At 28.4% G+C, this 21,493-nt stretch overlaps 5 protein-coding genes and 1 long non-coding RNA gene across 6 annotated transcripts in view; 4 read left to right on the top strand and 2 right to left on the bottom strand.

Annotated features, from left to right (window-relative positions):
* The first annotated feature begins 818 nt into the window (after positions 1 to 818).
* On the top strand, positions 819 to 5,793 carry LOC105258114. The gene is made up of 4 exons (XM_011269193.2): positions 819 to 1,179; positions 1,832 to 2,227; positions 2,442 to 2,525; positions 3,220 to 5,793. The coding sequence occupies exons 1-4, from the start codon at positions 1,162 to 1,164 to the stop codon at positions 5,257 to 5,259; spliced, it is 2,538 nt and encodes an 845-aa protein (XP_011267495.1). The 5' UTR covers positions 819 to 1,161; the 3' UTR covers positions 5,260 to 5,793.
* Positions 5,794 to 7,583: 1,790 nt separating this feature from the next.
* On the top strand, positions 7,584 to 9,754 carry LOC112639755. The gene is made up of 3 exons (XR_003123659.1): positions 7,584 to 7,923; positions 8,668 to 8,753; positions 9,709 to 9,754. It is a non-coding gene; the product is annotated as an uncharacterized LOC112639755 (long non-coding RNA).
* Positions 9,619 to 10,737, bottom strand: LOC105258113 (vesicle transport protein SEC20). Its single transcript, XM_011269192.3, has 3 exons — positions 10,533 to 10,737; positions 9,956 to 10,370; positions 9,619 to 9,875 (listed from the first exon to the last, which is right to left on the bottom strand). The coding sequence occupies exons 1-3, from the start codon at positions 10,605 to 10,607 to the stop codon at positions 9,688 to 9,690; spliced, it is 678 nt and encodes a 225-aa protein (XP_011267494.1). The 5' UTR covers positions 10,608 to 10,737; the 3' UTR covers positions 9,619 to 9,687.
* A 371-nt stretch (positions 10,738 to 11,108) lies between these two features.
* LOC105258112 (isocitrate dehydrogenase [NAD] subunit beta, mitochondrial) lies at positions 11,109 to 13,777 on the bottom strand. Its single transcript, XM_011269191.3, has 6 exons — positions 13,736 to 13,777; positions 13,026 to 13,085; positions 12,750 to 12,959; positions 12,188 to 12,579; positions 11,913 to 12,102; positions 11,109 to 11,767 (listed from the first exon to the last, which is right to left on the bottom strand). Exons 1-6 carry the CDS (start codon positions 13,775 to 13,777, stop codon positions 11,537 to 11,539), a joined length of 1,125 nt encoding a protein of 374 aa, XP_011267493.1. The 3' UTR covers positions 11,109 to 11,536.
* A 611-nt stretch (positions 13,778 to 14,388) lies between these two features.
* On the top strand, positions 14,389 to 17,115 carry LOC105258111 (methenyltetrahydrofolate synthase domain-containing protein). Its single transcript, XM_011269187.3, has 5 exons — positions 14,389 to 14,750; positions 15,055 to 15,440; positions 15,610 to 15,956; positions 16,027 to 16,261; positions 16,512 to 17,115. Exons 1-5 carry the CDS (start codon positions 14,735 to 14,737, stop codon positions 16,893 to 16,895), a joined length of 1,368 nt encoding a protein of 455 aa, XP_011267489.1. The 5' UTR covers positions 14,389 to 14,734; the 3' UTR covers positions 16,896 to 17,115.
* LOC105258108 (protein Star) overlaps positions 16,746 to 21,493 on the top strand; it is a 38,675-nt gene continuing 33,927 nt past the window's right edge. Inside the window, exon 1 of the mRNA XM_025414695.1 lies at positions 16,746 to 16,803. The gene's annotated coding sequence lies outside the window, so the exon portion shown is untranslated. The remainder of the gene's footprint in view (positions 16,804 to 21,493) is intronic.

Below are 21,493 nucleotides of genomic sequence, written 5' to 3'. Positions count from 1 at the left end.
TGAAGTGTTCGCTTAAGTAGAAGATATAAATTTATTTTTAAGATATTCATAATTGTGTGCTGCACTTTTTCTGGACATTCCGTGTGTATTTATAAAATTGGAAAAAGCAACATTGGTCAACGTTAATGTTCAGTATAAGAACAACAAAAATTTTAGCTTTTGATCAAATATCTTATACATTTAGGCAAAATTAACTTCTGCATTATTTAAACTGTGACCGATGTACTTACGGTCTTGACTTCAAAATGTAGCATTTTTCTTAAAAATAAAACATACAAAAGAGGAAGATACGAATATAAAAACATACATACATACACACACACATATACATACACACACACATAAATATTACGATTCGACAATTTTTCAAGTATTCTATTTGACACAATATCGTGGACATTTAACGTTATTATGATTGTATTAACGCCATTAACGATTTATAATTACATAAATAATGTATGGGGATGTAACACACATTTAATAAATACTTTTGCAAATCAATCTTCGTTCCTACATTATCCTTATTTCAATTCGATCCACCAGATAAAAAATATTTATACAAATTATTATAAAAATTATAATAAAAATGGTTATATACAACATTGAAATATAAAAATTTTGCAAGATATTTAATTCCTTCTTATGTTTAATTATTCATCTTTCTTTACGCTATAAGTACTAAATTAATAATATATAATATGATTTTTGCAATATATATTTTAATATTTAATTTACATTGTAATATACATTAATTGTACATTGATATGTATGTTTGTGCATTTTTATTATCGATTAAATATTTTGAATATTCCTGATGATAAGGGTCCGATATTCGATGGGTACGTCACTGTTTCGAGACGTTCGTGCTGGTTCGTGCAATAGACACGACGAAGAGACGACAGACAGGTGATGTGAATGGGATTTCCTGTGAGCTGTCAGTTGTCGCGTTAAAAATGTACAGTATATGCATATTGTTTATGCCGTGAGTTTCATTTGCGCACGTGATTAATCGCGACGTCGAACGTCTGGCACATACATCCCACAGTACGTCAAAGACGCCGAGAAAGGAAAGGGTTATGAGGCTCCCACGACATCGCAGTAGTCGCGTTGTTAGACGATATTTTTGCATTATTTCCGATATTTCCAGCGACGTGGATCACTATGGCGGAGAAGTGCAAGGTATGTGAGTAATTTAGCCAGGGAATTCCATACAATAAGTTAATCGCGAAAGAATTGCCAACGTGGCGACAGACAGCTGATACAGGTAGACAGCGTGATGATGTAGATATTTTTTCAACAAACGATATGGGAATTTCCTCGTATCGGTTTTTAATTAATTTTTAATGATTCAACATTGTCCATGTTGATTTTTTACTGCAATATATGCTTTTTTTTATCTGCATCCGAATGCAAATTGTATTTGGATTTTTGTGTATATATATCCTGCTGCTCTACTTTAATTTAGTGTCTCTTTATTTGCATTATTTAAATAGAAAAAAGGATATGACTTATAACATTATATAAGCATATTGTTATAATGATCATTTAATATAACAATTTATAATAATTTGATATATGTTATAATATAATTTAATTTAATTTTTTTTGTAATATGACTGTTTCTTCTGACAATATCAATATTTGCAAATAGGACACATATTATTCTTATTAAATATTGTAACTATTTGTTTGTTGTATACATATATACATATTATATATGATACAATAAATATTAATCTTTTATTGTCTATTTATATATTATGTTTATTACAATTAACAAAATTACTATAAAATATTATAAATACTTATAGACCCATTTAATGTCATATAGGAATGTGGTTGTAAGTGTGGCACTTGCAGCCAAGATAATCAGCAACACTGTGACATGCATTTGCATGTGGAGATAGAAAATTTGCGCCAGCGTTTGCTTGAGAGAGATAATCATATTGTAACAATGGAGACACAATTTTTAAACGAGGCTGATAAATTTCCAAATGGAGAACTGGCGTCCATGAAAGAGGAATTGTTAATATGGCAAGAAAAATACTCACGTCTATACGAAGCGCACAAGAGAGTTCAAAAGGTTAATCAAAATTTGGAAGATAAATTGCTGCGAATTGTAGACAAATGTGAGACAGAAAAAGGTGCCTTCACAAAGGACATAGCGACTCTGTCTCATAGATTAGCAGATGCAAATTATACAATTCATCAATTAACTCAAGATAATGTAAGTATTGTACTCTTGTATAGTGTGTGTGTGTGTGTGTGTGTGTGTATTTTTTTTTTTTACATTTCTTAAATGTTTTATATCACTTGTAAAGTTTTAGTGCATAAATATAAATTAAAGTTATTAAATATAAAAGAATCTTACATATAATCATATGCAATATTAATTTATATCTGTTTATTTTTTTAATAGACATTTTTTCCTTTTTTTTCAGGAAAAATATAGAAACGATGTTAATTTGGCTATCCAATTACTACAATGTAAACCTTCCAATTTTGTAGGTCAGAAATACGATTCGGTAAGATATCATCATATATAAAATAAACTTAATATTCTTGTTTAAAAAATTTTATCAACTTGTTATATGACAATAATGAGTTATATTATGATATGTCTATATATCAATATTTATTTCATCTTTATTTCATATTTATATCATTTATCTCTCAAATATTATACTTTAGTTTTCAATGCTTTATATATTATACTTACATTATTATATACTTAAACATTACAATGACATTTTATTTGTATTTATATATAACATCTCGTTTTTATTTTATGCATCAACAATGTTACACGTACGTGTTACGCGCGCGCACAAATAAACTTTATTTCAAACTCTCATGTATTCTATTTATATTTAAATATTTACACAGTCTTTTACAAGTAAAATGAGACAGAGAATTTCAAAAAATATAGAAACTATAGAAACATTTTTAAAGATATAATAATATAAAGTGAGATTTTCTTTAATTCTATATTAATGATTATAGTATATTAATATTTTTGCTAGATAGGAAAAAAAATATATAGAGTGTGCATATATAACTTATACATTTATCAAAGAAGCACACATTTATTTTGGACTTTGTTTAAAAATATCTTTCTTTTGACATAGGAAGTATTTAAAGATACAAAATACGCTTTTGTTATTGGCAGTAAAAATATAGATAAGACATTTTAACTTATCGTTTTTTTTATTATTACAGCTGCCTTCCGAAGTACAGGCTAAAGTGCGAACATATGTCGCGCAAAAACGATGCTCCACGCAAGATGTAACACAGCCGGATGTGAAGAGTATCACTGTACCGATATCCACATTTCCGCCGACAGCTATGGTGTATAATATCACGAAGCCTGCAGTAGAAAAACACAGTGATGACGATAGTGATGAAATTAAACCACCGATGGATATCGTATCAGCAACTATTATGGCGAAGGTGCTGGAAGACCGCGAAAAGGAAAGAATTTTTGCCAAACATTGCGACACATGCACGTGTCACAGGAGCATCCTCATGGTGGATGCTGAGACGCAAACTTGCGTGCCTGATATGTTTCCGTTCTGCGACGAATACACGCGCAGCGTCGAAAAGCAAGCATCAGAAAGTACAACGAATGGTGAGAAACATCAAAACAAAGGTAAAATTCAATCGAACCTCGCGTCGCATGCGGTCTTCCACGAAATTAATCAGAGTAATGATAAGATCTGCCATCACTCGAACGGCGATTACGCTATACTTATTTCTCAAGCTCCGAATATTAAAGACAAGTTTATCAGCAGGACCATGCAAAATTGTACGGCGGAGGAAAATTATGCCACTACAAAAATAAATTCAAATAAAAAGACTTTGTCCCAGAACCACGAAAATAAATACTCGTTATTTCCCAAATTAAATGATCTCAATAGAATAAACATTGACAAGGTGTCCAAACCACTTAGAAGCAACAATAGGAAATGCGATTTCCCAATCGATACTAGATCCATCGCAAAGTGTTGGAATAAGGACGAGGGAAACTCTGTTGATCTTCTCCTCGATACTGGACCGACATGTGCCGACAATCGCTTCTTCGATAAAGAACAAACGCATATCGACATCATTAATGACAGGTTGTGGAAGAACGAATGGGTAAAATTGAAGAATTCTGAAGTAAATGCTTTGATGGAGAATAAATGCAAGGCAAACTGCGGTATCGAGCTTGATATTATTAATGATCGCGATTGGAAGAATGATAGGTCAGCGGAGGCGCGAAATACACTAGCACAATTTACTTTGATCGAAGTTAAAAGCCCGGATAATAGCGCGGCGAATCAGAATGATGGCAGTCAGATGGAAATAGCGACTAGCCCGAGCTTCAGTAGTGACAGTATGGTAATTTCCAGTTCCGATCCGTCTAGTAGCTGCAGCGATGTTGCACAATCGTTAACTGGTGGCGCCTTTAACTCAACCACCAAGACCAACTCAAATCGCATAATAGGCCCGCGGAATTGTCTAGTGCGCGTCACGCCCGGTTCTAAAAACATTTTACTGGATAATGCCGGTCATTTCAAGACTGTATTATACAGCAATGGCAGCGGCAAGGCGAGTACTGCCTTAGTACATGCAAAAAAGGCATCTCGAGCCGGTTCCGAGCACTCAATGTCTACTAATAGCGAGGACAATTCACCACCAGTGCTACTGCAGGACAATCAGTTGCAACGAGTAGCCGAGTGGGTCCAGTCGTCCATTGACGTCAGTCGTCAATCCACATGCATGGAAAATGCTGCATCATACGATAGCAATAAAATTAAGTGCGAAGAGAATACTGCGAGCAATGTCTATTCGAACAATTCCCTGAAGAAGTGCAAGTCTTCAAAGCAGGACGAAACCTTAGTTTGCAAGCTTCGAGACGCATCGAAAAAGCCTTTGATAAATATCGAAGATTGTAACAAGAAGGTTATAGAAAACAAATCTAATAATATTAATATCTTATCAAAGCATATAGAACAAGACAAAAGCGAAAATCTTATAAGTTTTGATGTACTGGATGAGCGACCATCGAAGGAATGTCACAAAAAGAATTTAGATTATGAGGTGAAAATCACGAAGGAGATGGAAGAAACATATTTGAAACTGGCCGCGAGCTTGGATCCGGTAGCATTGAGCCTGTCAAATACTAGTGATGCCGAATTGACGATTGAAAAATATAGAAAGGATTATAAGAGGCTTCACGTGCAAAGATTTCAAGATAAGACAGGTTCAAAAGCTTAATCTCAGCGAATTATTCATTCAAAGACAAAATTAACTATATCAAGCAGGGAGTTCCTTTAAAGATATAACAGAGCGTTATTTTTTGTAACTATATTAAAGTAAGGCTGTACCAAAAGAGACGAGTTGCTTAAGAGAAAAAAATTCCACACTGCAGATAAATCAATTTTATTTGCATTCGTGAGCGAAATAAGTTGAGGTTTTAAGCTTGAAATCTATGCAAAATATAAATTTAAGAGATAAAGTTTAAAGGCAAAATTAAACTCATCACGGTAATCTAATATTATGATCTATAAATTACATAATTAATAATTGAAGGATTGAATAATTAAATAATTGATTTGAGGCAATGACATGTATACGCGCTGAATAAAAACTGTCATTATTTTTAGATATGATTGTGATTATGAGATTCTTATTAATAATTTGAAATATTATCTTCATACAATATTCTTTTTCCGCAGCTATTACAGATAGATACAAAATAAGTTTGAAAAATGAGAATATGTTGAATCTCAATATTATTTTATGAATCACTGTGGCTGTGAAATTTTTTTGTGTCTTTAGAATATATTGATTAATAATTAATCAGTCTTATAATATATGTACATAAGTGTATTTTTGTCAGCCTTATTTAAAAAAAGATATTAATCTTATTAATTTATTTAATCCTGAAAATTTTTAATTAATAAAATATTGAGTAATTATTATAGCAAAAAATTATTATAGCAAATAATATTAAAACATGTCATGTTGCAGCAAAACTCTATTACTGGATATTAAACATATATTAATTCTATTTATATGAAAATGCAGTCAGTGAATGGTCAGTGGAGATATTTAATTGTATTTAATTTTAATAATATTTTGGTGGAGAGAGATATGAATAGATAATATATATATTTTTTTTGTCTTGCAATGTAAACATACACACGCGATTAATAAATTAAAAACGACAATATTATAATTAACTTATGAAATACGCAGAAAATATAGTTCCATCAAATATTATTTTATAAAATTCATCAATGATGCTTAATTTTATATATTAATATATTAAATATAATTTATAATATATTAAGTATCCACATACGTCATACCAAAGCTAGATCTTGGAATAAGGATGTTTTAATCCTTTGCATTTGGAATTATTCTCTCTATAACAGTAGCAACTGATTATGTTGAATCTTGTAATGCAAATCTAAGCAAATGCTAATATTTAAACAAATAATTTCTGTAAAATATATTTTATGTAATATCACAGCAAAACTTTTGCACTGAATATGATACAAAAATGCAAAGGATTAAATGATTAGTTCTTTTAGCCCATTTAATGATGCCATGAATAATCATAATTTAATTATTTATCATGTAACTATACTGATAATGTAATTTCATAAATCTAATTTCTGGTATGCGCTATTTTAATTGTCATATAGAGAAATTGTATTGAGTTTACATAAAGATTGTTATATGAAGAGAATAATTGTTTTTTTTTTTTATAAAATGATGTCCTGTATTCAAAAAATTAAGAGATTTGCTCCTTTATAATATATTTATAATATATTTGCATAAGTTAAGTTACATAAGTCCATGACAAAGTGAAAGTCATTTCCACTTTAGTATTCATAGTTATCAGACCCTTATTAACGCAATATATTTATAAAAATTTATGGTAGTCTAATAAAAATATTTATCTGATTTAACATTACATAATGACTTGACTTATATGGGTAATTTGAATTAATCAATTGTGATTAATTTCTTTTAAGATTTATGATTTATAACATAAAAAAGGTGTGAAATTGAATGATAAAATTTTATGTAAAACATATTTCTCTCTCAATACATCTATTCTATTTCATTAAATTTCATTAAATTTCATTAAATTTCTATTAATTCGTCTGTCTTTTTTATTTAATGAAAAAATAGTGATATATTAGTGATCGTATGTAAAAAAAATCATAGAAGAAAGTCTACAAAAATAAATTAGCGATTATTCACATTATTTTTTCAATAAATGTGAAGTTTATTTAAAGTTTTATAATATATAATACTAGAATTTTTAATGGATTATATAAGCAATTTTTAAATTAAAAATTATTTCTTTCAAAAAAATTAATTTTTTTACAGAGCAGTGTTTAAGTATATAATGTTTATTAAGTATATAATGGTATGTACATAAGTTAAGGATAAATTAAAATAATTTTATACATATTTTGCTTGTCATAGAAAATTATTTAGATTACACATTTAAAGTTTAAGTAAAAGCTGTCAAGAATATGTAAGAAATAAAAAAATAGAACTTACCCAAACTAGATTTATAATACATTTATAGTACAGAGTATAAAGAATCTACTACGTGCCATTTTAAAAATTTTATTTAAAAAGCGTAAGAATCGATGCGCAATCCTCTTATTAGGCTAATATTACATTTGTCGTACGATAAATATTTTAAGCACATTGATTGGTTGCGGGATAATAATTTTTTGAATCTTTAAAAATTTTCTATTCTGCAGCCAATCAGTGTGCTTAAAAAATTTGTCGTACGATAAATGTAATATTAGCCTTATGCGTGTTTTTGTAGCAACTTCATGTTGTTCTTTCGCGCGGAATTGTCGTATCGTAAAGAAGCAGAGACTTTGAGCTCCGATAATATTTGCACAAGTAAGTTGTCAAAGAGATAATCGGCAAAATAGACGCGATTATTCGCAATAGCATTGTTTTATGAATAATTTATGACGTTATTTAATAATTTATGATATATGATATATACATATATATATATATATATATATATATATATATATATATATATATATAGATCGGAATTCCAAAGATAAATATCGAGCAATTTTTCGCATCGAATAATCGGTTATATTCTGTATAAATAACGTATCTTGTAGAGTATATAATTGAATTTTATTAGAATTAAAAATTGAGTGATTGAATTTTGTTATAGACTTTATAGGCTTTGATAAATTTGATAGATATTTGTTTTTAAAAAACTTCCTTTGATTGACTATTTCATTAAAATGACCATACAAATATAGTTTTTTCAATAACGCTTGGGTAAGCTCTATCTTTTTTTTTTACTTTCCACGTGTTCTTGACAGTTTTTATCTAAACTTTAAATGTGTAATCTAAATAATTTTCTGTTATGATAAGCAAAACACATAAAATTATTTTAATTTATCCTCAACTTATATATCATTATATATATATATATATATATATATATATATATATATATATATATATGTATGTGTGTGTTTGTGTGTGTGTGTACACTATCACTCAATAATGCTAGTTCTGTAAAAAAATTAATTTTTTTGAAAGAAATAATTTTTAATTTAAAAACTTAATTTAATGCTTAATTTAAAAAAATTAATTTAATGCATGTATGTGCAGATAATTATTGTGAAGAAACCATGGATGACTTGGGGATTTCTACATATATACATCACATATTGTTAATTGTCACATCAATAATATAGGTGAGTTTATTTTGATTCTTTTGATATGATCTAGACTACCTTTTCTTTGGATCAAATCTATTATATGAATTATGTGAATTTCTGATTTAATTAGAAGATAACAAGTAATATATCTCTAAAAGCTATAGTAATCTTATCTTTATGTAAAAATTATAGTTTCTAATTCTTTCTTTTTATGGATTAAATATGAATAAAAAATGTAGAGACAAATTTTTTATATTATAAAACTATATATGTATAATACAAGTGTAAGTGAAATATGTATTTATATTACTTTTTTCGTTAACATATTTTCATTTTGTTTTGAAAACTTTTTATTCACTATTTAATAAATAAAGTTTGCTCTTGTATAACAATAAGTATCATGGACAGGTTTTGTGAAAATTTTATTTTTATCTAAATCTTTAAATAAACCTAAAAAATTTCTACTCCAGGTAATTTCCTGTGATTCAATGATTATACACAAGTCATATATCCTCTTTACTATATCATGTACTAAAATAAGATTCATTTTCCTTCATACATATATAATACTTAAAATTTTTACATACTAAATCGCTATCTCTCTCACTCTTTCTGGTGTAATAAATATTAATAATATATAACATAACATTATATCTGATTCATTCTTGAAATACATACAAATAAACTTTAGTATAAAACTTTTTGATAATACTCAATATATATATATATATATATATATATATATATATATATATATATATATATATAATGGATATTGCACATTACTCTTTCGTGATCCTCTTTTTTTATCATATTATTTATCATATTATTATTTATACTATTAAGAATTATTACTATTAATTATTTTTATATTATATTAAAAATATATTAAGAATTTCTATGCTATGCAGATAGTTACATGATAGTATCATAATATGAAAGTATCATGTTACAAGTACTTAATATATATTCAGAATAATCTTTTTTGTAGAATGTAAAATACACAGGCGAGGAAAAAGATAAATGCTAATGCGAGCAAAACTTTATCGGTGACTTCTCGTCTTCCATATTTTCCTAAGAGCTTACCCGATTGTACTATTGCTTGTTGTTGATGTTCTAACTCATCCTTGGTGCTACCAACTTTGTCTGAAGATGTTACTGAAATAATGATAATCCATAGAATCATGATATTTATTGTATTGAATAATATAACAGGATATACACACAAACACACATACATAGTGTGTCCAAGGTATCAGCGCTCCTCTGAGTTGTTTCAGCTAAGTGTCTTGAAATGCTCAATAACTTATCTGTTACTTGATTAGATGCATTCGTCAAGCTTTGTTTGTTATGTCGTTTACGGAGAGCATTCTGTTGTTCTTCTGACATAGAGAATAAATTTTCCCTTGCCAATTTGTCAATGACACATGCGCTAACAACATTGGCCCTGCGGAAGGCTGCCAAAGAAGTGTTTAGCTGTTCCTTATAGCTATCTACTGCAAGTAACAGTTCAGTTTTTTTCCTCTCATTTAATTCAGTTTCAACAATAGATGCTAATCGTTCAATGGAAGATTTCAAAACTGCTATCTTGTTTCTGCCTTTTGCATTGAGTTCATCGAGCATCTCTAGTGGTCCGCTACATTCTTGTATATCCTGCATAATATAAAAATATATTATTTATATATATATATATATATATATATATAATTTTTGTAATAATTTTCCATATTGTTATCAATATAATTCTTTTACGATAAATTGATAGAATGCTAAAATTAGGTTATATCTCGTGTACTGCTATTGATATATATTTACTTGTATTAAAGCATTAACTTGAAGATGATATTTAACAATATCTTGACATATTAAATCTACCGAATAATTATCCATTGATTTAAATTATTCAGTTTTACGTTATTTTACATATATGTATGTATAGCTACATATGACATGTGAAGCATGAATAGCCACAAGTTCCGATCAGCTGTTGATTAGTTGCAGTCTGCAGAGCAGATAGATACAGCGATTTAAAAAATTCCGATATATATTCATATACTTTCATATATGATTTTACTATTTACAGTTTAAATAAAATCATTGACAAAAATACTTTATCAATGAGTATAGAAAGAATTATGAACAAATAATTATTAAATGAGAAAGAGAAACTTACTCCGTAATTCTATAAAAATTATGATTAGAAGTTTTATTCAAAATTAAAAATACAAATAATTAATAAATTAAAGAAATAATAAATTAATAAATTAAAAAAAAATAAATTTATTAAATGTATGTATATATATATATATATATATATATATATATATATATATGTATGTATATAGTATACACATGTTTATATATTTGATTAAACTGCATGACAGCAAATTGTACTTTTAGAATAGAATGTATAAGATAACATAATTTATTACAGATATAATACAATTGGTATATTGTACTATTATAAAATTAATTATGCATTTGAACATCACAGTTTGATTTTCATACATGAATCAGTAATCTGCAAAGAATTTTAAAATCCTTTTTGTTCATAGAACGTACAATGCATTACTATTATTAGACAGGAATATAAATATATTTCCCCCTATGCAATTATAGAATTTTACAAATTCTATAATATTCTATATATATATGTATGTATTTATATAGTGTTAGAGTTATATATATAGTTATAGCTATATCCTATAAGGGATGCACTACACTTTACATAGTTGTTCCAGATATCATAGATAATTTCAAGAAGATGAGTTTGACAGAGGATCTATATATCTGTGTTTTATATTACATAAGCATTATCGTTAACGCAGGCTACTTATTACGGCAGTGACAAATTCCGATGTCGAGCTTTGCCCGCCTAGATCCTTTGTGAGCACTTTTCCGTCATTCAACACGCGGTTCAATGCTTCCCGGATTTGCTCGCCATAACGTTTGAGATTCACATGATTCAACAATTTTACTGCGCATAGTAACATCGCTGTCGGATTCGCAACATTCTTCCCGACCGCTTCAGAATATGTATGCCTTGCACCCTATTGAAAAGAATGCAATTTAGTAATGTAATAATCGTACATTTTGAAATTAACAAGTCACAAATTCGAGAAATTATCTTTTTTCATCATAATATTAACTGTATGACAAAAATTTTATATTGCACAAGTAAAACGAAATATATACCGGTTCAAAAACGACACATTCGGCGCTATAACTGGCACCAGCGACCACTCCAGCACCACCAACTAAGCCGGATGCGAGATTATCTACAATATTTCCATATAGATTCGGCATTACCATGACGTCGAACTGATGTGGATTGGAGACCATCTGCATGGTACAATTATCGACAATCATCGTCTCGAACGTAATCCTGTTTTATTAAAAAATAGAAATATTTTGTGATAATTTTTTATAATAAATTTTTAAGACAGTTAGATGATAAAAAATTAACATACCTGGGATACATTTTAGCAATCTCTTGGCACGATTTGAGGAAAAGCCCATCGCCGAGTTTCATTATGTTAGCTTTGTGAACACATGTAACTTTTTTGCGATTATTTTTTACAGCATAATCAAAGGCAAATTTTGCAATTCTCTGACTCTTAGTAGCAGTTACAATTTTTAGACATTCTACCACTCCTTTGACAGATTCATGTTCTAATGCGGAATATTCTCCTTCTGTTTGTTCTCTGATAATAACACAATCTACATTCTGATGACGTGATCTGATACCTGGTAGAGATTTAACATGTACTACATTTGAATATAAATCCAAGCTTTTACGTAGTTTCATGTTCAAGGTTTGCAACTCTCCTGTCATAGAATGATCTGGAGTTGCTAGAATACCCTATAATATGAAAAATAATATTGTTTAATGTAATAATGTTTTAAAATCCTTATCTCTCTCTTTCAGCTATACATATTTTTTAACAAATTTTGAAACATAATATATTTAATACTTTATAAGCTTTTTTTAGACACAAAAAATTATATCATTAGATTATAATGTAATCAGACCTTTAAACAGACTCGATTTCTAGCAATACTATTTGAGACTTGATCCAAAGGAGCACTCAGAGTTGGATTTACTTCTGATAGGAAATAAGGTTCAAATTCAACCGGGACATCCGCAGCTTTGAACACACTCTGAACTGCAACTACAAGTTCTGGTCCAACACCATCTCCTGGTATCAATGTACATTTCAACTTTCCTTCTTGTTCAACTGCCTGAAAGAAATAGTTTATTACAGTAGATATAAATTCTAATTGTCAATTAGAGAATAGCATACTTACTGATTCTTGCTGTCGTATCACTCCTATATGCAGAGTTCTAAGAGTGCTCTTCTGAGCAGCCTGTGCATACAAAATTATACAATTACAATATTGTTTAAATATAATAAAATTTATATATATATATCATATTTATAGTTAGTTTACATATAAATACATACAAATTATAAAAATCATATATTCTCTAAATATACAAATATATCAGATAGAATATACATATAAAATCTTCCTAATTAATGACAGCTATTATTAATCCGCATTATGATCCTTTTGCTATTTGATTTAAGCATAAGTATATGCACATAAGTTGTATTTTTCATTAATAAGTAATTTATATTTAGGAATAGCTATGTCTAACTTATTGCTCTTTTTCAATGGATAATATAAATGATTAAATAACACTATAAGTGAATTGATTGCTCGGAACTGACTGCTTGTTCTAGTTGATATGTATAAATTTACGCATCACAGAATAAAATATATCGAAATAAATATATTTCTGACATGGTAATCGAAAATCAGCATGCATTTCGAGTAAAAATACTTGAATATGCAATGCCCTTGCGCTTCTTCCACCTATTATCCGCCAAAAAATGTCGTGTTATTTTTACACAACATAATCATTAACACTTCTACTCCCATTATATATTTTTTCATATTTCACAAATACAAGCGAGGTAGAATTTTAAAAATATGAATGAACATCATATTACCTGAGAAAATGTTTTACAGATGTTTCTCGCGAGTAAAGCCATTTTTTACGACGGAGCCGATTTATTTCACTCGTACTCGCGCATGCAGGAGTGTAATCACACTTAGAGTTGCCATATCTATTTAATATTTATTTGTTTATAAATAATAAATCTTCTTTATAAATTTCAAAATTTTTCTATTTGAATATTTTATATATCAGAAGAAAGAGAGTATATTTTTTTGTGTATATATTATATATATTTTAATATATAATTTATATTTGATAAGAAAAAATTAAATCACATAAACAAATATTTACATTTAATTATGGATATAAAAATATGCAAAAATATGCAAATTTGTCAATGTTTGAAAGTATAATATAAGTGTAATAATATAATAATATAATATTTAAATGTATAATTTTATATTACAAGAATATTCTTATTTTTAAGAAACTAAAATAAATTAAAAATTTTATATTTTAGGGGCAGAGAAAGAGAGAAAGAGAGAGATAGAGAGAAATTCTAATTTTTAACAATTATGCAGCATCCGTCATTGTCCAATAATTGTCACGTGACTGACGTCAGCGATTTGCTGGCTTTTAACTCCCTAGTATTACCCTGCCTCATGGAGCATCTTATATATCAGCTGATTCGTTTTCCATTGTTTATTTTCATTGATGACCAATGTCATTCTTATGAATTGTATGCAATGAGACTTAAAATTATTTTTCGTCGTGATGGCGAGGCAATTTCGCGCAAGAAATCGTTTCTTAAATAATATTTCGTATGGATGAAAAGAAACTAATAACCTAATCCCTAGAGGATTACAACTTCTTGGAGTTTGCGAACATGTAAACGTGTAGAAATAGATACGACTGTAGAAAAAGAGCCGCGCATAGATGGGATAAATCGTGTGATCTATTTTTATAAGGGATTTCATACAGTTATCCTTCCTGGATCTCTTGCAGATCTTGATCTTTTCTTCTATAAAATTTTGTCAGTGGATCGATCGAAATGACGGAAAAATTACGTGAGTAGTTGTATTAGCATAACAAACGTTTTTTTATCTAAATTGTAAATGTCAAAAGAGAAATCTGTGTATTTTATACCTGTTTGAATCCTAGAAATACAGGTATATATGTATCTTGTTCTACTGTTTTCAAATTATTTTATAAGCTATTAAAAGACCATAAATATATATATATATATATATATATATATATATATATATATATATAATGTGTGTGTGTGTGTGTGTGTAAAATCACAATATGAGAATTGTACTGAAGATTGGATTTGTTCTATTTGCTCTTTATGTTAATAATTTCTTATAGCCGAGGAGATAACAAAGTTGGGTTTTCGTCGAAAAATGTGGGATTATATGGCAAAGAATGAATTGGTAAACTTTCCTGTTAATATATACAAACGTATCCCAAACTTCAAGGGTGCTGCAGAGGCAGCGCAGCGATTGGTTGAATTGGATGAATTTAAAAAGTCACGAACCATAAAAATAAATCCAGACAAACCACAAGAACCAGTACGGTTTTTAGCTCTGGAGGCCAATAAGGAGATTATTGTGCCTATTCCCAGATTAAGATCTGGCTTATTTTTACATGTGATACCAGTTGCTGGTGCAACAAAGGAACAATTAAAAATACTGGCTTCTATGCGTGGCCTAGAGCAAGCGGGTAAACCACTTGGACTTGATTCTAATATCAAGGTAATTATTATTAGCCCTGATAATTCAGTATGTTTAATCAGAAAAAATAATTTATTATTGATAATCATCATAAACAATATACATAATTGTTAAAAATACAATGATTTATTTAAATTATTCACATCCTTTCATTATAATATAATTATCTAAACATATGCTATTTATTCAGGTAGATCTCATTGTACTGGGATCTGTATGTGTTAGTCGAGATGGATACAGGCTTGGTAAAGGGGAAGGTTTTGCGGATCTCGAATTTGCGATGATGATGAGAATGGGTACAATAACAGAAAATACAGTCGTTATCACGACAGTACACGATTGTCAAATTGTAGATTATTTACCGCCACAATTGTTCAAAGAATATGATGTACCAGTAGATATAATTGTTACACCGACACAAACTATATTTGTAAAGCCGAGATTAAAAAAACCATCTGGCATACTGTGGCATATGCTCAGTGAGAGAAAACTCAAAACCATGCAGGTATTACAGCAACTCAAAGAGATGGATGAAAAGTATGCATTAAGTTGCCTGAATCACACTAAATGGGCTATTTCGCATAAATACATGATTATTCTTCCACAGAAATGGCAAGATGATAATTTTGAAGGAAGTTGATTCCGATATTGAGACACATCGATATATAAAAAATCGTGTTAAATATCCGAAAAACAAAAAACGTTTTAATATAAAAAAAGATGCATCTAACGTGGAAAAATCTACTGTAGAAGGTGCCAAAGATAAAATTCTTAAGTCACGTTTCCCACGAAAACGTACTTATAAGAAAGCTGAAGAAGAGAATAATATTTCTAATGCCGAAGTAAATACTTCGATATATATCGAATTTTATAAAATTACTATCTTTTTTTATTAAGGATAGATTTTTCGAATTTGAATTGAAGCTCTCTATTATAATAAGTGTTTTTATATTTAACATCTGTTGTGTTAAAATAAAATACACATTCGAAATTAATTAAAAAATAATGTTTTATTATTTATTTATTCATACTTCTTTTATAATATATCTCTCACAGTATCTTATAAATAAATTTTGCTTATGTATGTTACAGATGAAAATGGAAAACGTCAAGAGTGCCCCCCGACGACGAAAAAATCTTCGTGCTAGGACGAAAGCGCATATAGACTTCTCTTTAAAGCTTTCAAATATCTCGTCTGGTGTGAGAGTTCGTGATTTGAAAAATGCTCTGTTGGAACGTGGCATTAAGCCGAGTGAGATAACTTGGCAAGGCTATCGCGGCATTTGTTATCTTCACTTTAGCAAACTCAGAAATGAAAATGCTTTACCAGATCAACCAATACAAGTAGACTCAATCGTAGCGAATTTACAGCAGCTTCGAATCGGTGAGTTTATGAATAATGAGGAAGGTTTTATACATGTGGAGCCCGCGAAACCGATTTCCAGAATTGAGGTCACTGATGTGACGACTGTTTAAATATTTAAATAATTTATTAGAAACTACATGTATTATGTAGTTTCTTAAACGTTTACATCGTTTCTATGTTGAATATATATGTATACCTTCCCCAAGGTTAATTCTTTTTTCTATAATAATTTCATCATATATATAAAGTGTCTATATAGATAATGCGCATTTCTCATTACGATTTTAATGTTTACAGTTGCGATTTTTAATGAGTTCTGAAGAATTAATATTGCAAGTAAAGATAAATTAGTATTTTAAAAAATTTTTATTTATTGATTAATAAATTAAGCGAATAAAATGAATCATAATTAAATATGACATAATAAGTTTTTTCCCAACAAAAATCGGCTTTCTCAATTCATTAAAGTCGTAACTGAAAGAAATTGTGCGATTTCTAGGACATATTGTAATTTTTTACAGATACTAGTTTGAATATTTTGAGTTACAAATGATATATTTACATTATTAACATATTTTCTTAACAATTATTTTACATTATATTATTGTTACTTTGCTTTTATATACTGGGAGCTGTACTTTTACAAATATTACACTGAGATAGCATGTCGATAATGATGAGTTTGGAAAAAGCGAGATGTGATATATATACCTGGTGTAGTGCGAATATTAATAGTTATGATTAACACAGATATATTGCATATTTTTGGCTAATAATTTTATTTATACTATTTTCATATTAAGCTGTTTGATGTGCGAGAAACTATCGAATAACTTTTTAATAAATTTATTGCGTATAAAATAATCTGTGATCAAAAGATATCTAAGAATATAAGATAGTTGATCTATGGAGAATACATAGCAAGCACAAAATTGCTGAATAGATCGAGAGATAAATAGATAAAAATATTTTGAGACTTAAATCGATACATGCATATTGATGCAATCTGAAAACGCAAAAAAATATCTTTGATTTTTTAACAATTAATATTTTCTAGTTCAGAATTACATTAATAAATTATTAATTATCTTTTTTAATTGATTTTTAAATTAAGATGCATTTTAGATTATACATGATGTGACTGGGGACTTAAAAAAAGTTTTATGCCATAGATAGATATCAAATTATTTCTTCAAAGAATAGTAAAAATTACTAATTGTACTGGATAATTTTTTCCATTCTTTGCAAAAATATGAATTGAGATTAATCGATGTAAGTAGAGTGCATATCTGCGATAACATTTGGTAGCAATCATTTAACATTAGAACATAGACTGATAACAATAGTTTAAAATCTCATTTATAAAGAATATTCGAAGCAAATGAAGGTAAACTATCAACATTTCTTCGTATTAGACAGAGAGAAAAAGTATTCTATTTTTCTGAACACATATTCTCATAAAAGAAGATAAATACAATATATTTTCACATGTTCTAGAACCGCTTTAGGCGTGTTGTGGTCTTCCATGTATTATCATTTGAACAGGAAATAATAGTGGTGCTTGCGTGCTGGCCGAAAAGCGGTAAAAACGGCAATACTTTGTGATATTAACAAATATTATGATTTATTATTTTTAAATATATATAATAATGATGTGATGATCATATATAGAGCTAATAATGATTATATTAACTATATAAAATGTACATAAATCTTTGCATATATAAAGAAAAATTTTCTTTTTAATAATTTTGCATCGTAAAGATGGTTGTATTCTGTTCTATGTCCTCCAATTAGCCATAATGCCTTCCGATAATTCCCGGAAACAAGATGCAAATATCTTTCTCTTTTTCTTTTATACGCTCTTGTTCTTCCTTTATAAATATATATACAATTTCTACGCAAGATGCAATAGTTTCATCTTAAAGCTGGCAAAAGTAGGCTAAAACAACTCAGATATAAGTAACTTTTTCATCGATATTACAATCTTTTGTGTGCGGTTGTTTTCTATCTTGCAAAATGTAATTAACGAACGGTAATAATTACTTGCCTTCGAAGAAACGCGGCTTCGTCTTCTTTTTTATCGAAAGGAGCGAGAAATGAGAGAATTAAGACTCATCTCTCGTCTTCCATCGAGTTTGCGATTGAAATTGCATTAGTCTCGATTGAATTTCCCCATAAGCATTTTGCAAGAATTTACCATTTATTATAACTTTTCTCATTCAAGTCGACAAAGTAAAATTTCAATTACTTGTCATGCATGCAATCAGGATATATAAGAATCTGGATCTTTTTGTGGGATATCTTTTCATAAAAATAAGTGCAAACTTTTTTGCTATGACATTAGAGACTTTTAATTACAATTTCTATAGTTCTAGGAACGAGATATCTTATTCTTTGTTGCAGAGAATTAATTTGCGTAGAGGTAATTAAAAGAGGAACTTTAGTAGGTTGGATTTCTTACTTTACTGCACTTTTATCGCGCAAAAGATTGCCAGAGCTTTCACATCGATCTCTAGAAACTAAACTGCATTATCTTCTATTGGATTTTTCCATCGAAAACAGCGAGGCCGACGATTATCGTTCTCTATCGCTTCGTTACCCTTCTCCGTTCTCTAAAAATCATATTTATTTGTATAGACATTTCCTCAGTATTATTCAGTGAAAAATTATAAATTCTTTCAGGATGATGGCACAAATATTCCAAAGAATGGAACATTATATAATACTTAATTTTTTAAATAAAATTTAATACCTATATTCTTTAAATTTATTTCGATAGATAAGTAGATGTGCAAAAAAGAAAACTAATATATATATATAACATATTTGACTAAATTTTATTTTTTAAGAGACTCTTCAAAATATTAAAATGTTATAAAAACTTTTATTTCTATTTTTATATTATATGCAAGAATATTTTATCACGAAAATACAACTTTTTTTTTTACGAAGTGATCGCGGTATTTTCGTTACTTGATTGATTATAAGCGCAAATTGTGAAAAAGGACAAAGAAGAAAAATGATTTGAGTCACTTATTATGCCGATACAATCCATTATCGTAAATACATTAAAAGTACAAGCTAATAATTTAATCATTATTCGCTGTTTGCAACATAGAAACAGTGAATGCAATAATTGCTATGGTAATTGATCCATTATACTGGTTTACAAGTAGCTTTTACAAATGCAATTACGTTGAAATATTCATCTCCTCTTTAGATGTGATTCACAACGATATCTCGTTTATGCAATTGTTACATAAATTGCGCCAATTGTCTGCACTAGAAACAAACGACAATTTGCTCGAATATTTTTCCGAGAAAAATAATATCATATAAAAGATATTCTTTATTGCATTTTTTTTATAAAGTTTTTAACCGATTTAATGCAAAAATTTTTCAAAAACTCTGCTATTATGTCATTATATTTTGTTATGTCAAAGATATCTATTGTATGGCTGGGATCTATATTGTGTATGGAATAAGGTGAAGTAATGCAATGACCCCTTTCACCCTCGCGAAACGGCGCCAGTGTTATCGATTATCCGGCACTCCTTCGACGCTTGGTTAATACTAAATCCGCGTTTACAATTCTTATAGCAGTATATGAATCATATAATAGTAATTGTCTTGCCGTTTTTCGCAAGAGATTATTGACTTTCAAATTATTTTTAAACGATATAATCTTACAAATATTATTTATAAAATTTATTGCGATAATATTTTAAATATATAAGGATTAAATAAAATTTTATTATTTTATTTTTTTGTTTGAAAAAATATTTTATTGGAGTGTGAATTAAATTTTATTGATAAAATATTTAATGTATGCAGAATTTAAAGGAATTAAATTTTATTGATAAAATATTTAATGTATGCAGAATTTAAGGGAATTATAAATTAAAATGCATTAGCAACATGTCAAAGATATTTTTTATTTCAATTCGTACATAGCTCGCTTCTAAACAACATATATCTTTATTGGATAAAACATATGTATATGTATATATAGTGATTGTTCCCAGTTCCATTAACTAAGAAAAATGATATATATATTGTACGTCCCTTAACCCTTTCAGTACCATAGATATAGAAATGTTAAAAAATTTACCATTTATATTTTATATTATATTTTAATTCTTGTTTAACACTTTTAAATTGTTACAATTTTTGGAATATCTTTATATTATTTATAATTTTGGAATATCTTTATATTATTTATAATTTTTCCATCTTATATAATCTGAAATGTTTATCGTTGTGATTCTATTTAACACTGTAGAGCTTTGCATATTCTCTCTACATAATGAAAGTGCGATTTATCACTACGTATTGACTTTGAGAGAGAAAGCGAGATGAAAATATCTTTTTTTCAAAAAACTTTAGTATAGATGTTCGCGGCATCAGATTTATACTGAAAAGATTATAACTCGTATTATTCATCGAGAATGTCTAATTTTAATTTTGTAAAAATCTCAATTATCTTTTTAGAACAGAGAGAGAGAATAATAAAAAAATTTGCTGCTACTCAAATAAAAATGATGTATTGATTATTACTTTAAAGAATAAATTTGCACTGCTATTGGTCGAAATCCGTGAAACTGTACAGATGATTAGACCTCTATTTAATTTTATAAATGTACAATTTTCCTATAATGATTAAGTGGTAAGGTCGCAGTGGTAAGGTCTGATAGAACTTGCGCGA

This window comes from Camponotus floridanus, unplaced genomic scaffold (assembly GCF_003227725.1).
Source record: "Camponotus floridanus strain SB8 unplaced genomic scaffold, Cflo_v7.5 scaffold88, whole genome shotgun sequence".
NCBI classification, from domain to species: domain Eukaryota; kingdom Metazoa; phylum Arthropoda; class Insecta; order Hymenoptera; family Formicidae; genus Camponotus; species Camponotus floridanus.
The sequence above is the reverse complement of the archived record's forward strand: the minus strand, read 5'-3'. Positions and strand labels throughout refer to the sequence as shown.

What these genes read in the sequence shown, in the direction of transcription:
- LOC105258114 (XM_011269193.2), top strand. An exon ending in ATCAATTAACTCAAGATAAT is followed by an intron (nt 2,228 to 2,441) that starts GTAAGTATTGTA and finishes CTTTTTTTTCAG; the next exon opens with GAAAAATATAGAAACGATGT. An exon ending in TAGGTCAGAAATACGATTCG is followed by an intron (nt 2,526 to 3,219) that starts GTAAGATATCAT and finishes TTATTATTACAG; the next exon opens with CTGCCTTCCGAAGTACAGGC.
- LOC105258113 (XM_011269192.3), bottom strand. Translation starts at nt 10,607, where the DNA reads ATGGATAATTATTCGGTAGATTTAATATGTCAAGATATTGTTAAATAT. An exon ending in AAGTTAATGCTTTAATACAA is followed by an intron (nt 10,371 to 10,532) that starts GTAAATATATAT and finishes TATATTATGCAG; the next exon opens with GATATACAAGAATGTAGCGG. An exon ending in TGATACCTTGGACACACTAT is followed by an intron (nt 9,876 to 9,955) that starts GTATGTGTGTTT and finishes TCATTATTTCAG; the next exon opens with TAACATCTTCAGACAAAGTT.
- LOC105258112 (XM_011269191.3), bottom strand. Translation starts at nt 13,777, where the DNA reads ATGGCTTTACTCGCGAGAAACATCTGTAAAACATTTTCTCAG. An exon ending in TCTGTAAAACATTTTCTCAG is followed by an intron (nt 13,086 to 13,735) that starts GTAATATGATGT and finishes TTGTATGCACAG; the next exon opens with GCTGCTCAGAAGAGCACTCT. An exon ending in AATGTGTCGTTTTTGAACCG is followed by an intron (nt 11,768 to 11,912) that starts GTATATATTTCG and finishes TCTTTTCAATAG; the next exon opens with GGTGCAAGGCATACATATTC.
- LOC105258111 (XM_011269187.3), top strand. An exon ending in GACTTGATTCTAATATCAAG is followed by an intron (nt 15,441 to 15,609) that starts GTAATTATTATT and finishes CTATTTATTCAG; the next exon opens with GTAGATCTCATTGTACTGGG. An exon ending in ATAATATTTCTAATGCCGAA is followed by an intron (nt 16,262 to 16,511) that starts GTAAATACTTCG and finishes TGTATGTTACAG; the next exon opens with ATGAAAATGGAAAACGTCAA.